The sequence below is a fragment of the Trichechus manatus genome, unplaced genomic scaffold, assembly GCF_000243295.1.
Source record: "Trichechus manatus latirostris isolate Lorelei unplaced genomic scaffold, TriManLat1.0 scaffold00001, whole genome shotgun sequence".
In the NCBI taxonomy this organism is placed as follows: Eukaryota; Metazoa; Chordata; class Mammalia; order Sirenia; family Trichechidae; genus Trichechus; species Trichechus manatus.
In genome coordinates this window covers 24,555,540-24,571,972 of record NW_004443937.1, presented here as the reverse complement: position 1 = coordinate 24,571,972, position 16,433 = coordinate 24,555,540, and the positions used below count along the sequence as shown (strand labels likewise).

The 16,433-nt window shown below is 44.8% G+C and overlaps 1 protein-coding gene across 1 annotated transcript in view; it reads right to left on the bottom strand.

The window, feature by feature from the left end:
* The window catches only part of LIMD1 (LIM domain containing 1), a 74,376-nt gene that overhangs the window by 11,849 nt on the left and 46,094 nt on the right, over positions 1–16,433 (bottom strand). Inside the window, exon 3 of the mRNA XM_004368453.2 lies at positions 1,085–1,152. Within this exon, the coding sequence (XP_004368510.1) occupies positions 1,085–1,152 (68 nt within the window). The remainder of the gene's footprint in view (positions 1–1,084; positions 1,153–16,433) is intronic.

The following is a 16,433-nucleotide window of genomic DNA, read 5'->3' as shown; positions in this document are numbered from 1 at the left end:
TTCAAGAAACAACAGAACCAGTTCAACTACCATTTACCGAGCACCCACTCTATGTTTGGCCTTGTGTTAGCATCTGAAGAGGGGAAGGTGAAGAAGCATGTTCTTTCCTCGCTAGGAGCTCACAGTCAAGTGGCAGAGAAAGGCTTGTAAATAATACATTTCAGGGTGCTAACTGCTGTGCCAGGGCAAGCCTGGGCGTGGTGGCAGCACAGAGCAGGGGCATTTCGCTGTGGGAGCAGGGGGGCAAGGAAAGCTGTTGGAGTTAACTGGGCAAAGACGGGGCAAAGACATCCCAAGGAGAGGATACCACAGGCAAAGGCACGAAGGTCTGAGGTGATGTGGGTGTGCAGGAAATAACAAGCTACACAGAGAGAGCAAGAGGCTGGAGAGGGTGTCAGGGTTCAGCTCTTGGAAGCTTCCTTCTGGGTATGCTCTTTACCCTGGAGACACCAGAGAGGAGCAGGTCATAGTACATGGTAGGGGCCTCCTCGCAGAGGCAGTAGGGAAGAGGCTGCTGTGCTGGCCCAGCTGAGCCCCAATGAGGGTGGGAACTAGGGCAGAAGCCTGGAGGGCACAGCGGCACAGGGCTCAATGCCTCACTGCATTCAGGGAGAGATGGGAAGGAGGAAGGTAGAGGATGGACCCCAGTCTCTAGTATGGTGGGGAACGGAGGTCAATCTCAGAGACAGGACATAAGGCACGATGATGCTGTGTGCTTCAGACAAGGCGAGGGTAAGGGGCTGGAGGACAGCATTCAAGCCACGTCCAGCAGACGGGGAGACCACAACAGCAGGACCCGCCAGAAGTAGGGACAGGACACCAAGGTTTAAGAGATGCATGGAGGAGGCGGAACTCAGGAAAGCGACAATGACCCTAAAGTCCCTTCAAAGTACAAAGCGCTGCAGTCTATTGTTTCCCTGGGGAACCTGGGCCGCCCCCATGCATCTATAGATGGAAAGTCACGGCCCTTCTCTGGCCTCGGCCAGCACAGAAAGGCGCCTTCTTCTGCCTGGTCCCAGGCTCTCCACACCCTCATTCCCTCTGGTCAGGGCTGGGGGAAGGGAGGCACGGGTGACATACTCACCAGGAAGTCCTCCTCACAAAACACTTTGCCGTTGACAAAATAAAAGGCTTTTCCCCTGAGCTTCCGGCCTGAGGAAAAAAAAACAAACCGACAACGTAGGATAAAAAGAAAATGTTAGTATGCAGTGAAAAGCGGGGTGGGGGTGGGGGTGGGGGTGGGGAAGGTAAAAACTTTTTAAGCAGAAACAAACGTACAAATAAATGTCAACTGCCAACAATAGTTTCCTGTTACTGAAAGATGCTGTGGCCCTTAGTGATGGCCAGAATGAGGCCAGAACGGACAGACTGAGGCCATCTGGCAGGAAGACTTGAGGGCTGACTTGGGAATCATCCATACCCACCTTCTAGCACCTCCTCTCTGCTTAGAAAGAAGCCAGTGGAACACTTGGTGATGAGGTCACAGAGCCCACACAACAGCAGGGGTGCTGGGAAAAACGCTCTAATAAAGCTACTACTTCCCACAAGCATTCGGTATTTTTTTTTTCCTTTTCTTTTTTATTGTGCTTTCGGTGAAGGTTTACAGAGTGAATTAGTTTCTCATTAAACAATACACATATTGTTTTGTGACACTGGTTGCCAAACCTGCAATGTGTCAACACTCTCCCCTTCTCAACCTTGGGTTCCCTATTTCCATTCGTCCAGCTTTCCTGTCCCCTCCTGCCTTCTTGTTTTTGCCCCTGGGCTGGTGAGCCCGTTTAATCCCACATACTTGGTGGAGTTACGTGTATTATTGTATTACGGGCCTGTCTAATCTTTGGCTGAAGGGTGAACTTCAGCAGCGACTTCAGTACTGAGTTAAAAAAGGGTGTCCGGGGGCCACACTCTCAGGGTTTCTCCAGTCCATGTCAGACCAGTAAGTCTGGTCCTTTTTTGTGAGTTAGAATTTTGTTCTACATTTTTCTCCAGCTCTGTCCGGGACCCTCTGTTGTGATCCCCGTCAGAGCAGTCAGTGATGGTAGTAAATCTAGTCATGCTGGACTCAGTCTTGCGGAGGCTGCCCCACAGGCATTTGGGACAATGACCTTTCAACATATTCTCAGGGGACGTTTATGACAACCTACTGGGAAAAATCCAATGAATTGGTTAACTTTTATTTTCCTCATTTTCACAGCTTCTTTTCTTCTAAACTACAGAAAACACACATTGTTGGAAGAGTGATTTTTCTTGTTTTCTCTTGATCTAAACTGGGTGGCAGGAAAGGAGAAAATGCAAAGTACCCCAAATCTTTAGATGTCACTTTAGATTCCATAAGGCTAGGACAGTGACAAGAGTATACTTTATCAGCTCCTTTAATCTCTTATGGGGCCACATGTTCAAGGTAAGCAGGAGTATCTTTATGGGAGTTCCTGGATCTTCTACTCAGCAGCATTCACAGATCTGGGAACATTTCCAGTGCTAGGCCCCAAATATACCCAACAGACAGCATGTGAGGGTCAAAAACCAGATGAATTCTAAACACCAGTGGTATCAAGTCCCTTGGGGCCCGGGTAGGCTGCAGCTGTGGATGAGGCCACTAGGGGGAGCAAGGAGGCCGCCTGGAAAGGGCCTGGCCTTTGCAGAGAGATGAGGCTTCTGACCCCATTGCGTGGAGAACACAGTGCTGTTTCCAGGAATGGGTCCAGAAAGTTCTAAGGAATCTGAGCTGGAAACCAATTGTTTTGTTTTAATAGAGGGCAGATTACCTCTACCCCCTAAATTACAGAAGATCATTAAACATGCAGAAGCATTTAAAACCCCCTAATATTCTAAGAAACCAAAACCTGTTGTCATCGAGTCGATTCCTACTCATGGTGACCCTATAGGACAGAGCAGAAGTGCCCCATAGGGTTTCCAAGGAGCAGCTGGTGGATTCGAACCGCCGACCTTTTGGTTAGCAGCCGAGTTCTTAACGACTGTGCCACCAGAACTTGGCTGCTAACCAAAAGGTTGGCAGTTCGAATCCACCAGCCACTCTTTGGAAACCCTAGGGGCACTTCTACTCTGTCCTATAGGGTTGGAATCGACTCGACAGGAACAGGTTTAATATTCTAAGAAGGATCCCTGGTAGCACAGTGGTTATGCACTCGGCTGCTAACCGAAAGGTCAGCGGTTTGAACCCACCACCTGTTCCATGGAGGGAGACGTGGCAGTCTGCTTCCGGAAAGGTTTACAGCCTTGGAAACCACTGTGAGTTGGAAATCCACTTGACAGCAGTGGGTTTTTTTTTTTTTTCCCCTTAGAATTCCAAGAAACACTGATTAAAACAAGAGCTTCTTCATCAATGACATCAACAAGGATTTCTTAAATAATCACAGGCGACGTTCATGACTGCTACCGTCATTGCATATTTCCGTAAGCTACCGATGGGAGTGTAAATGATAAACTCTCACTGGAGCGGAAACCTTAAAATGTTTGTTCTCTGACCCACAGGGAGTGTCTGGAACTTAGCTTAGGGATCAGGAATGTGGATATTTACTTAGATTGCAAATGGCAGCCTTAGAGGAATTGTTCCATGCAAGAGGGTACATCGAAATGATGGGATCTTATATTGCCATCTAAAATACCATTCTAATAGGCATCTTAATGATATTGGAAAATGCGTATACTGTAGGATTTCTAAAACCTACTAGTAAGTGAAAAACGCAAGCTGGAAACAGTATTTATAGTACAATTCCATTTCAGTTATTAACACATCTGTCACTGATATGCCAAAGGGAAAAAACGGGAAGATTGCATGCTAAAACTAGTATTGGTTAGCACGGGTAGACAGTACTAGAAGAAATTTCGCTTTCTATTTTATAAATTTATCTTTTTTTAACCTCTATTATTTTCTATTATGCAAAGGAGCCCTGGTGGCGCTGTGGTTAAAGTGTTCGGCTACTTTGAGAAGTTTCAGCAGTTGGAACCAACCAGCTGCTCTGGAGGAGAAAGATGTGGCAGTCTGCTTCCGTAAAGATTTTCAGCCTTTGAAACCCTATGGGGCAGTTCTTCTCTGTCCTACAGGGTCACTATGAGTCAGAATTTACTCAATGGCAGTGGGTGTGGTTTTTGGTTTGGGTTAGAGGGTGTCTTAGTTATCCAGTCCTGCTGTAACAGAAATACCACAAGCAGATGGCTTTAACAAAGAGAAATTTATTCTTCCACAGTCTAGGAGGCTAGAACTCTGAATTCAGGGCGCCAGCTCCAGGGGAAGACTTTCTCTCTCTGTCGATTCTGGGGGAAGGTCCTTGTCATCAATCTTCTCCTGCTCTAGGAGATTCTAAGCACCAGGACCCCAGGTCCAAAGGACTTAAACTGCTCCTGGCGCTGCTTTCTTGCTGGCAGGAGGTCCTCTTGTCTTTCTGCTCACTGCTCTCTTTTATATCTCAAAAGAGATTGACTCAAGATACAACCTAATCTTATAGATTGAGTCCTGACTCATTAACATAACTGCCTCTGATCCTGCCTCGTTAACATCATAGAGGTAGGATTGATAACACACAGGAAAATCACATCAGATGACAAAATGGTGGACAACCACACAATACTGGGAATGATGGCCTAGCCAAATTGATACACATTTTAGGGGGACACAATTCAATCCATAACAGAGGTAAGAAGCCCTGGTGGAGAAGTGGTTAAGAGCTCAGCTGCTAACCAAAAGGTCGGCAGTTCGAATGCACCAGCCGCTCCTTGGAAACCCTATGAGCAGTTCTACTCTGTCCTGTAGGGTCGCTATGAGTCAGAACCGACTCAATGGCAATGGGAGTATTATGTAGCACTTGTGGTTGTTGTCATGAGCTGCCATGAAACCAGCCCTCAACTCACAACAACCCCACGCACAACAAACGATACCTGCCCAGTCCTGTGCCGTTCCCATGATCATTTACAGGGTGCACTGTTGTGATTCATAGGGTTTTCAGGGGCTGATTTTCGAAAGTAGATCAATGATACCCTAGTCTGTCTTAGGTAGGCTGTGTTAAAGAGAAATTTGACTTTCTATTTTATACGTTTCGATTTTTTTTTTTAAACTTCTAGTGTTAGGTACACTGGTAGATGGACTTATAGTGAAATTTCACTTACTACATCATACCTGTCTATACTAAAATTTTCTAGACTTATGTACATTGTATATTGTAACCTGAAAAAACAATTAAAATTTTTAGAAAAAAACCCTTATGTTATAATGTGAAAAGTAAAAAGACAAAGGTATAAAAATAGCCTCAACTATGCAAAGAAGAAATTCATAAGAAAAAGCTTGGAAGGAAATTTGCCCAAACAGGGCCTCTGAGTAGACATAGTAACGGCACGATGGGAGCAGGGTGGTTTGTTTGCCAGTTGTTGGCTTCTTTATGCTTTCCTACACGTCCCCAAGCTTTTAACAATGAGCAGGTATTACTCAGATCAACATTAAAACACTGCCCAGCTGGTTGGACAAATCTTGCTGCCTGCGCTCAGAGCAGAGTTCTCCGTCAGCAGAGGGCTTTAGTGGCTGCACCTGCTTTTCCTTTATTTAAAAAAAACCTGAGAACTCCCCATAGACCCGAGGGGCTGGGGCTTTGGTCTGCTCTGATGAACTAGAACTTCAGTTTTTAAAAACCACCAGAGTTTCGATTCCACATCCAAATGCGTTAGTTTGTGTTTTGTCAGAGAAGAGCAAAACTAACATCTGTTGAGTGCTTTCTATGTTTCAGGTACTGTATCTGGAGCTTTCGTATATTAAAAGAACTATTTAAAAACCATTGCCACACGTGTTATTGCCTCATTACCACCACCCCCCCCCGCCCCACCCCATGCCTTCTGGAGAGAAGTGTGTGAAGTCATTCCCTGTCACCTACTCTAGCTTTCTGCAAGCATGGAAAAGGTTCACCTAAGAGTTAAGCAGAAATAAAAAACATCACATGCCAGTAACACAGAGCAGTCCAAGGACTGATTATTCTCAGAAATCACTGGAAATGGCATCCTGGATTGCTTCCAGATTTCTGGGTTTCCTTTTCGCTTCATTTCTTTTCTATTTCATAAACGAGGAAATTGAGGCTCAGAGAGGCTAAGCCAAGTAGTAAGTGGCCAGGATGGGAACCCTGGCTTGTCTCACTCTGAAGTCCATGCTTGTTCCACTGTGCCACGAGGGTGCGCGGCACTATTTAAATGCTAACGAACACACACCTACATGTGGAATCCAGTTCCTCTCTTCCTACTAGGTTGAGAAGGGAATTGTTGCTTTTTGAAGCATTTTCTTGTACTGAGCACTTAGATTATACCTCGCTTACTTGTCATGACAAGTCTGTAAAAATCCCTTGAGACGTACCTTAACTGGCAACTGGCTCCCATCTTCCACCCAGAGGCAGGCTAAAGTTTATATCTTCGGAGAAGAGGTGCGTTGAGGAACAGAGGCTGAGGCCAGGAGGAAAGCAGCAAGAAATCTCATCTTGAGAAGCAAAGAGGCAGAGAGTCACTCCAGATCTGGCCAATGAAACAGATACCAACGAACCTGGAAATTCCTGGAATCACAATGTTGTCCTGAAAGTTCCGGTCAACTGCAGGATCCAGAATCCTTCTCAAGGACATTTAAGCTAGAGCAGCCAACCACCACTTGGTGGCACCAAACTGCAGGACGAGGACAGACTGGAGTAGCACAATCGAGAACTCCAGGCTGGCTAGTGGTGGAGGATGGCTTGGGTCATTTCATTAATCTTGTAATAACGTGATCCTGCACTTCAGATAGTTGAACCTCACTTATTGCGTTATACCCACGGCGGTCGAGTCGATTCTGACGCACAGCAACCGACTCATAGCAACTTCATACGGTTTCCAAGGCTGTAAGTCTCTACGGAAGCAGACTGCCACCTTTCTCCCTTGGAGCCACTAGTGGTTTTCAACCGTCAGCCTTTTGGTTAGCAGCTGACTACTGTAACAACGGTACCACCGGGGCTCATCATACTGCAGTACGGTGGAGTTGTACTGAATCTTCATTTTACGAATGGGGAAACAAAAGCAAAGAAGTCAGGCAAACTTGCCTACGTTTTAGAAGACAGCAGTCAAAACTTTCCCAGAGTTTTAGAATACAGTGGTCAAAGCAGGTCTTTATTTTCCTATTCCAACAATAGTTTATAAAATATTGAGTGATAAATATATAGACTCACTGAGAATACACTCCCAAAAGACACTTCCCATAGACGCAGTGAATGAATATTTTATATTTGCCTTCAGGGGCACCTCAGTTGAAAAGAGAAAAATGCATCTCATAAAGCTAGTGTGGCTTGACGAAGGAAATAGCAGTCAAGGATGCCACAAAGAGAGGTCAGTCATTTGATCTAACAAATAAAAATCTAAATTTTCAATACTCACCATTCTCCCTTCCCTCTAGAAATAGAAACAACATATAATCCATTCCGGAAAAGTAATCGGCCCTTAGCTATAAGACTTCACCACAAATTTCAGTTTCCAAATATCTCCCGGAAAAGCAAAAACGCAAGGCTTTCCCGACAGTAGTAGTTTCTGAGAAAATGAAGTAAAAATCAGACTGTGTTTTTATTGTGCTATCCCAGTTAGCTACCTCATTCTACCTGTGCTGTCCAGAGGGGCCACCAGCCACAGCTGCCTATTTATAGGCAAACGTAAATTAATTTAAAAATAAAGCATTGAAAACCCAGTTCCTCAATCACACTAGCCACAGTGAAGTACTTGGTAGCACCTGTGGTTAGCACAGCTGTAGAACACTTCCATCACTGCAGAAAGCTCTACCTTATCTACTTCGTCAGGCAGCTTTTTCTGGAATAGGTTAACTCTTTAACCAGTAACCAGTTGCTGTGGAGTTGACCCTATGTGTGTTAAGAGTAGAACTGCGCTCTGTTGCCAGGCCTTCCTTCCAAGGAGCGTCTGTGTGGATTTGAATCTCCAACTTTTTGATTAGCAGCCAAGTGTGTTAACTGCACCACCCAGGGACTCCCATCTCTTAAAAGGTAATACATATACCAACGCAACAGAAAGAAACCAATCAAGTTAGTTTAATTTAAATGAAACAGAGATCCAATTTGGACTCCTAGTCCAGCCTCAGGAAGCCCACGGGGCGATTCCCACCACAGTAGCCCCAAGCTTCTCGCCAAGTGCCAAACTCAAGGGGCAAGGCAGAAAGATGAAAGTGGAAAGTGCTCACGCTTGGGTAAACCATGGCTTTGTTGCTTCCCGGAAATGAGAAACTGTAGCCCATCACCTAACCCCTCAGCGTATAAACATGGAGGGAGGAACTCAGCAAAGTGCCTGCTCACACACACTGGTACTCAGCATCAGTTACTGCTGCCAGGATCCTGTCAATGACCTTCACTTTCTTCAGTGGAAACTTCCTGAGCTAAAAATCACACTCCCCACCATCTCCCTTTCTCCAAACCCTCCAGGTCACTACTTCCTTTTCAGTTGATCTGTGGTAAAGGGCCAGGTTTGTTTGTTTTTCGCTTTGTTTTTAATGTCCATCTGTTAAAGACTTCTTTTCTTGTAAAATACAGTAAAAATTACTAGAAAAATGAAACATATGAAATCCAAGCCCTGACTGTAGTTATTATCCAATTCAACTGACACGAAGTTACTCTGTGAAATCATCATACAAGTTTCTAAATGTTCTCGATTTCTGTGCTTTCTCACTGAGGACCCCCACGCTGTGAGTAGCAGTGTTTCACACTCCAATTCTCTTCTCCCTTGCCACTCACAAGTCTTTTTTCTTACAGTTTTATAAGTTCATTTCTTTTTTGTTTTCCATTCCCACGACTCCAGGCCATTATCATCTGGATCAGAGAAGAGAACGCTGCACAGAGGGAAACCCTGGAAATCTGCAGAGGGTCTCCTTCCAGGATCCCGCGGAGTACTGGTCAGCACGTGTGTGTGAGGAAGCTAGCCAACGCTGAGGGAAAACAGCACCCAGGAGAATTAGCAGGAACAGTGCCTGGCACTCACGCAGGGCCAGAAACTGTGCCTATTCCTACCAGCTGGGCTGGGAAAACTCCTAATCCACAGGGTATTGAGTAAAATACTCAGGAAGGTTTTGCCCCGGAATGGGGAATAATTAGCTCTAAACTGAGCTCTGCTCCAAACTTGCCTAACAAACCATAAAAGCAAGACTGGAAAGGATCACTGTTTCCAAATAACTGCATCCCAGAACAAAGCTGAAGACAATTTAAAGGAATACAAAAATATCCAGGACTCAACAAGGTAAAATTCACAATGCCTGGCATCTAATCAAAGATTACCAGGCACGCAAAGAGGCAGGAAAACACAACCCATAATGAGAAGAATAATCAATCTACGGCAATCAACCCGGATCTGACAAAGATGTTAGAAATTAGCGGAGAAGGACATTAAAAGTTATTGTTACTATATTCCGTATGTCCAAAAAGTTAAGCAGCAACATGGAAGATATTAAAAAAGATCCAAATGAAACTTCTAGAGACAAAAACTAAAATGTGTGAGATGAAAAATACACTGAACGGTATAAATGGCAGATGTAACACACTGCACGAAAAAATATTAGTGAAATTAGAGGCATAGCAATTGAAACTATTTAAAATGAAACTAAAAGAATAAAAGAAATTAAAAAAATAATAATAATAATGAAAAGAGTGTAAGTGAGGTGTGGGACTACTTCAAGATGCCAAACACAAGGATAATTAGAATCCCTGAAGGAGATTAGAAAGAGGGTGTGGCAGAAAATATTTGAAGAAATAATGGACAAAAACATTTCAGACTTGATGAAAACCATAAACCCACAGGTTCAAGAAGCTCAACAGACCTCAAGAACAAGAAACATGAAAACACCACCAAAAACCAAAAAAAAAAAAAAAACCCCAAACCTGTCGCCATCAAATCGATTCTGACTCATAGCAACCCTATTGGATGGAGTAGAACTGCGCCATAGGGTTTCTAAGAAGCAGCTGGTGGATTCAAACTACCAACCTTTTGGTTAACACCCGAGCTAACCACTGCACCACCAGAGCTCCAAACAACACCAAGGGGCATCACAATCAAACTTCTCAAAATCAGTGATAAAGAAAAAATCTTAAAAGCAACCAAAGAAAACCAGCATGTTACATACAGAGAAATAAAAATAAGGCTGACATCAAATTTCTCATTGAAAATAATACAAGTGAGAAAACAGTGGAAAAAGATGTTTAAAGTACTGGAAGAAAAAAAAAACTGTCAACCTAGAATTCTATACTCAGCAAAAATATCCTTTAAAAACGAAAATGAAATAAAGATGTATTCAGACATACAAAAGCTGGAAGAATTCATCACGAGCAGATCTGGACTACCAAAAAAAAAAAAAAAAAAAGTTAAAGAAAGTCCTTGAAGAAGAAGGACAATGGTACCAGATGAAAACTTGGGTCTAAACAAAGGAATGAAGAGGACCAGAAATGGTAACCGCATGAGTAAATAATTTTTTTTCTTATTAGTTAAATCTCTTTCAAAGATAACGGACTGGCTCAGTGGAACAAAACTGGGAGGTCAGAAGTAAACCCCTACATTATTGTTCCACTGATTTTCAATAAGTTCGCTAAGACAATTCAGTGGGGAACAATAGTCTTTTCAGCAAATGGTGCTGGGACAACCGGCTGTCCACATGCAAGAGAATCAAGCTGGAATCCTGCCTCCTACCATACAAAGAAACTAACTCAAAATGAGTTACAGACCTAAACATAAAAGCTGAAACTATAAAACTCTTAGAAGAAAACATAACCTTCAGTTGGGCAATGGTTTCTTACACGCTACACCAAAAACACTAGCAACAAAAGAAAAAATAGATAAATTAGACTATATCAAAATTAAAAAAAAACAACTTTTATACTGAAAATGCTACCATCAAGAAGGAGAAAAGACAAGGAACAGAATGAGAGAATGAGCCACATGTGGCTATTTAAATTTAAATGGTAATGAATTAAAATGAAGCAAAATTAAAAATTCAGTTCCTAAGTCACACTAGCCACATTTCACGTGCTTAACAGCCACCGTATCAGTGGTCCTCACCCTTCACCGACCATCAGTCACCAGAAGCGTGTTATAGTGCAGACTCCTGGCTCCGCCTGCAGAGACCCTGATTCAAGACATGTGTAAGGCACATCCCTGGGGGTCTGATACAGCCGAACGGCCGCTGGCCTCACCATCCACATCTCTTTACCTTCATTTGGACTTCCACCTCTCTGGCCTCTGTACTTCTCGAAAAATCTGGACTCTATTAATGTCCCAGGCAAGAAGAATCCGATGTTCTCCCTGTCAGGGACTTTACGGCCTCTGACTAGGTCAGCCATGTCTGATTTGGGAAACCAAGGCTGGTCCCACTTCAAGTGCATCCGAGGAATGACTGCTGGAGATGTACACAAGAGACCCTTTGATAACACGCCAAGTGACAGTTGCCCCTCTGCTCCTGTCTGACCCACACAGCCTTTTACCCAGCTCCAGTCTATTTTGGTTGTTTCCTAACCTCTCCCTTGCCCACTGATTTCCTTTGGTCTCTGCCCACTCTTCCTTTCTCACATTCTTGGTCTTCAGCTTTTTCCTGAGGTCCAGCTGACTCATTCAGCTCATATATAAATGCTGAGTAGAATGAGAAATATTGGGAAGACCCAGAAACTCAGGGATCAAGGGCTTGAAGAAGAATAGACCTCTAATCAAAGCCCTTAATCCATTTCTCTCCTGTGGGTGCATCCCCTGACTGAAATTCTGCCTCCTCTATTCCAAGCCCCAGGCCACTCTCCTGTACTCGCAATGCGAGTGTATCCAAAGACCTCGCCTCTGTTGTCACACAGCCCTGAGGCGGCAGCTATACCTGAGAAGACTTTGTAAGAAAAACAAAATAGCTGACAAGAACCCTCCCATACTTCATATATCAACTCACTGGTGGGTGAGTCACCAACCACTTATTTTATTAAGAACCTCTGCTCCGCAAGGCTGGGCTTCGAGCTGGTGGTTTTATTTACCTGAAAGTAACGAAATGGCATTTATTTAGTGTTTTAGATGCAGGCTTTTCACTAACTCAGACATACTTTCCCCTAATTGGATGAGGTTTCACTATAAAATCTATCCATAATCTTTAGCAGACCTGGGCATTTAGTTTTTGAAAGGTGAGATGGACAATGGTATATATTCTTGATTTGTATTTGTTTTTTCCCCTCTAAGGTATGGCTGGCAGATCACAGTGCCTCGTGCCCTCCAGAAATATAAACACTAGATTATGATATCTTGACTTACACATGCCGGCACTGAGCCCTCTTTGGTCCTCCTCCGAGCTCAGCCCTTCACCGGTTTAACAGTTTTGGCATAATTCCCATCAGCCTCAGAGTGGTTACCTTCCAAACCCCAACTCCAACCCCAACCCCAACCCTCGGGCCCCCTCATGTTCTTAGGGGCCTCCAGGAGGAGAGCACATGATGTCTCATATCTAGTTCACCATCTTCCGACTTGCACAGCCAAGACACAACAGACGCCATGAACATGACAGAGCAAACAGGTGTCACTTGGACTCCAGGATGGAATTTGTCTAATTTTTACAAAATGAACAAAACCTTGTTTTGGGGACCAAAATCTGCCTGGACTGAGGACACAGTGGCTTTGCCTTCTCTCTCCACCACAGTCTATTCTGGAAGGTGCCAAGGAGAACTCCACTTGACCCCTTAAGCCCAGCATACCTTCTCTTCCTTTTCACTCCACCTCTCACTCAAGCTACAGATGGGCACCAGCTTCTCCTCAGACAGCCCACTCGACACAGGGTGTCCACTCACACTATGTGCGTGGCCGCCACTCCGGCTCTCTCCTGTGCGCGCCAACAGCTTCCTGAGAGCATCCAGGCAGGGTGCACAGCCCCTCAGGTGGGCAGCGCCCACGGGAGGAGGGGCCACAGCTCACATCTCCACAGCAACCAAGCACACGGGCTGCCCAGGGGTCCTCAGGAAAGAAGGGAACTTGAAGAAACCATATACACACCCACACGTTGGACCTTGAATGCTTGCTTCTGGGAACAAACACTAAGGAAACAATTCAGCAGAGAGGAAAAAAGATTCACAAAAAACCAACACGTTCTCTGAGGCGATCTGTAACAGTCAACAAACCAGAAACGAGCCTGAGGCCATAAACTGTGGCTGTAAACCAAGTCCTCTTGGTGGACTCCACTGGTTCCCACATAACTGTTAAAACGGTTATTGTGAAGACTGAAGAGACAGGGAGGAGTTTATGATGTTAAATCAAAAAGGATACAATGCTGCTTATCCACTATGATCATAACTCTAAAAAATGTGTATACACGTGGCCAAAAACTAAAGTGAAAAGGCAAAAGTGGAAATAGCTGGGCTAGAATGATAAAACAGCAGGTTTCTTCTTTAGGACTTTCTCTGTGGTCGTCATGTTGCTGTCACATGAAAACGAACTAAGTATTGTGGCCTCTTGTCAGGGAGCTGGGGGAGTCTGCGGCGCCGGGTGCCTGGTGACCTCGTGTGGATCCACACAGGCCAAGGTTCACCTGGCTCGGAGCAGCACCCAGTGTGTGGTCCTCCTGGAACCTGAGGAGGGCGGGAGGCCTCTGAGGAGCTGCTGTGAGGCCATCTCCCTCTTGCCTCCTCCCCCAGTTGGGTATCATCAGACAGTCTCTCATCACCCCCAGGGTTCTGAAGAGGTCTCAGGCTCTGCCCCATCCCCTCAGGATAGCGCTGCAGATTATAAAACCCCTTAGCTGCATGCAGATCTGGCTCCTCAGCAACAGGGTGTCCTCCAGCTCTTGTTTCGGGGTCTCTTTTTAGTGTGTGGGACAAGGACCCAGAGGCCTTTAGACTACTTGACTTTTTGTTGTCTTTGTAAAGAATAAGCTGCCTGAATCTAAAAGTGGCTCACCGTATCTTTACCAGTCAAATCAGTCAGGTCTTGGCCTTGCCTTATCTTGTAAGGGTGTGTGAGTTTGACAAGAACCCAAGATTGGGGTTTAATGCAGTATCAATAAAATCCAAGAAGTGTGCATGTGTGTTTGTGTGTGTATACATATATACATAAATGCATAAATACATATACATATATATATGGAGCCCTGGTGGTGCAGTGCTTAAGCACTCAGTTGCTAACCCAAAGGTCGGTGGTTGGAACCAGCTAATCTTCGAGGCAAAGATGTGGCAGTCCACTTCCGTAAATATTACAGCCTTGGAAACTCTATGGGGCAATGCTACTCTGTCCTATAAGGTCATTATGAGTCGGAATTGACTTGACAGCAACAGATACATATATGTTCACTATTCATCTTTCAGTTCGTCATACTATGGTGGCTTGCATGTTGCTATGATGCTGGAAGCTATGCCATCAGTATTTTAAATACCAGCAGGTCACGTATGGTGGACAGGTTTCAGTGTGGCTTCCAAACTAAGACTATGAAGAAAGGCCCGGCAATCTACGTCCAAAAATCAGCCAATGAAAACTTTGGCTTTAACAGGTTAAAGACAAGTGACCCTTGGGGTACCACCAAGGTCTCACCCTTGGTCTGGGATTACTGAGGGAAAAGGGTACAGATTTTTGTGCTGATCACAACAGAACATTGTCTGACTCACTTGCTTTGGACACATCATCAGAAGGGATCAATCACTGGAGGAGAATATCATGTTTGGTGAAGTGGAGTACCAGCGAGAGTAAGGGAAACCCTCAGCGACATGGACTGGCACAGTAGCTACACCAATGGATATGAACATGCTGGCAATTGTGAGGATGATGCACGACCAGGCAGTGTTTTCTTCTGTTGTACAGAAGGTCACCATGAGTTTGACTTGACACAAGAGCAACATATATGTGTATGTATTACACACACAAACAGTTTTTAAGCTAAATTATCATCATAAATGCCTTCAGTATGGATTACACCTCAATATAAAGAAAACAAAAACCCTCACAACTGGACCAATAAGCAATATCATGATAAACGGAGAAAAGTTTGAAGTTGTCAAAGATTTCATTTTACTTGGGTCCGTAATCAACACCCATGGAAGCAGCAGTCAAAAAATCAAACAACACATTGCATTGGGCAAATCTGTGGCAAAAGACCTCTTTTGTTAAAATGCAAAGACGTCACCTGGAAGACAAAGGTGTGCCTGACCCAAGCCATGGTGTTTTCAATCGCCTCATATGCATGTGAAAGCTGGACGATGAATAAGGAAGACAGAAGAAGAATCAATGCCTTTGAATTGTGGTGTTGGCAAAGAATATTGAATATACCATGGACTGCCAGAAGAACGAACAAATCTGTCTTGGAAGAAGTACAACCAGAATGCTCCTTAGAAGCAAGGATGGTGAGACTGTCTCGCATACTTTGGACATGTTATCAGGAGGGATCAATCCCTGGAGAAGGACATCATGCTTGGTAAAGTAGATGGTCAACAAAAAAGAGGAAGACCCTCAACAGGATGCACTGACACAGTGGCTGCAACAATGGGCTCAAGCATAGCAACAATTATGAGGATGGCGCAGGACCGGGCAGTGTTTCGTTCTGTTGTACATGGGGTTGCTATGAGTCAGAACTGTCTTGATGGCACCTAACAACAACAACAGATTATCATAAATGAAATGGGAAAACAGAAAACACACACACATGTACTCCCGAACACACACACACACACACCAGGTCTCTCTATCAACAATCAAAATATGATGAAGAACAAAGAACACCTCTCTTTTTAGCTTGGCTGGGTGGAAACATATCAGAGAGAGAATCGGAAAAACAGGTAAGTACAAGGATAATCTAGATTCAGAAGCCTTGGAGTCTGATGCCAGCTCCATTGCTGGGTTTTTGACCTTGAGAAATTCTCCTCCCCTCTCTGGGCCCCCACCTTCTCTTCTACAAACGTGGGGATGGACTGGATGAGCCCCAGCCCATACTGTGCCGTCTCCATGGCGCTGAGGCTCACAGAGACACACTCCAGGACCCGCGGAGCCAGGATACAGAGTACCCCGGCGCCTCATTTTGCTGCCGAAAGCCGAGTTAAAGGGCAGCAATAAGTTAACTGAACAAAAGGCAAAAGACTTCTAGTGTTCAAGAGAAGCCGCTCAGACACATGCCTGGGTTTCCAGCAGTGCCAACGGCTCCCTACAGCTGGAGAGAAGCAGAATGCTCCCCAGACGGGAGCGTGTGCAGACCGCACGGCAAACAGGCATTCCTGCCTTTTCACAGACGGGCCTGGTTTGCTGGAACTGGAGACACAGGGCATGTGGTTCCCAGTCTACAAGGTAACACCAACAAAAACGCCAAAACCAAAAATCCAAGCCAGTTGCTGTCAAGTTGACTGATCTATGGTATGTGTCGGAGTAGAACTCTGCTCCGTAGGGTTTTCAATGGCTGATTTTTCAGAAATAGATCTCCAGGCCTTTCTTCTGAGGCACCTCTTGGT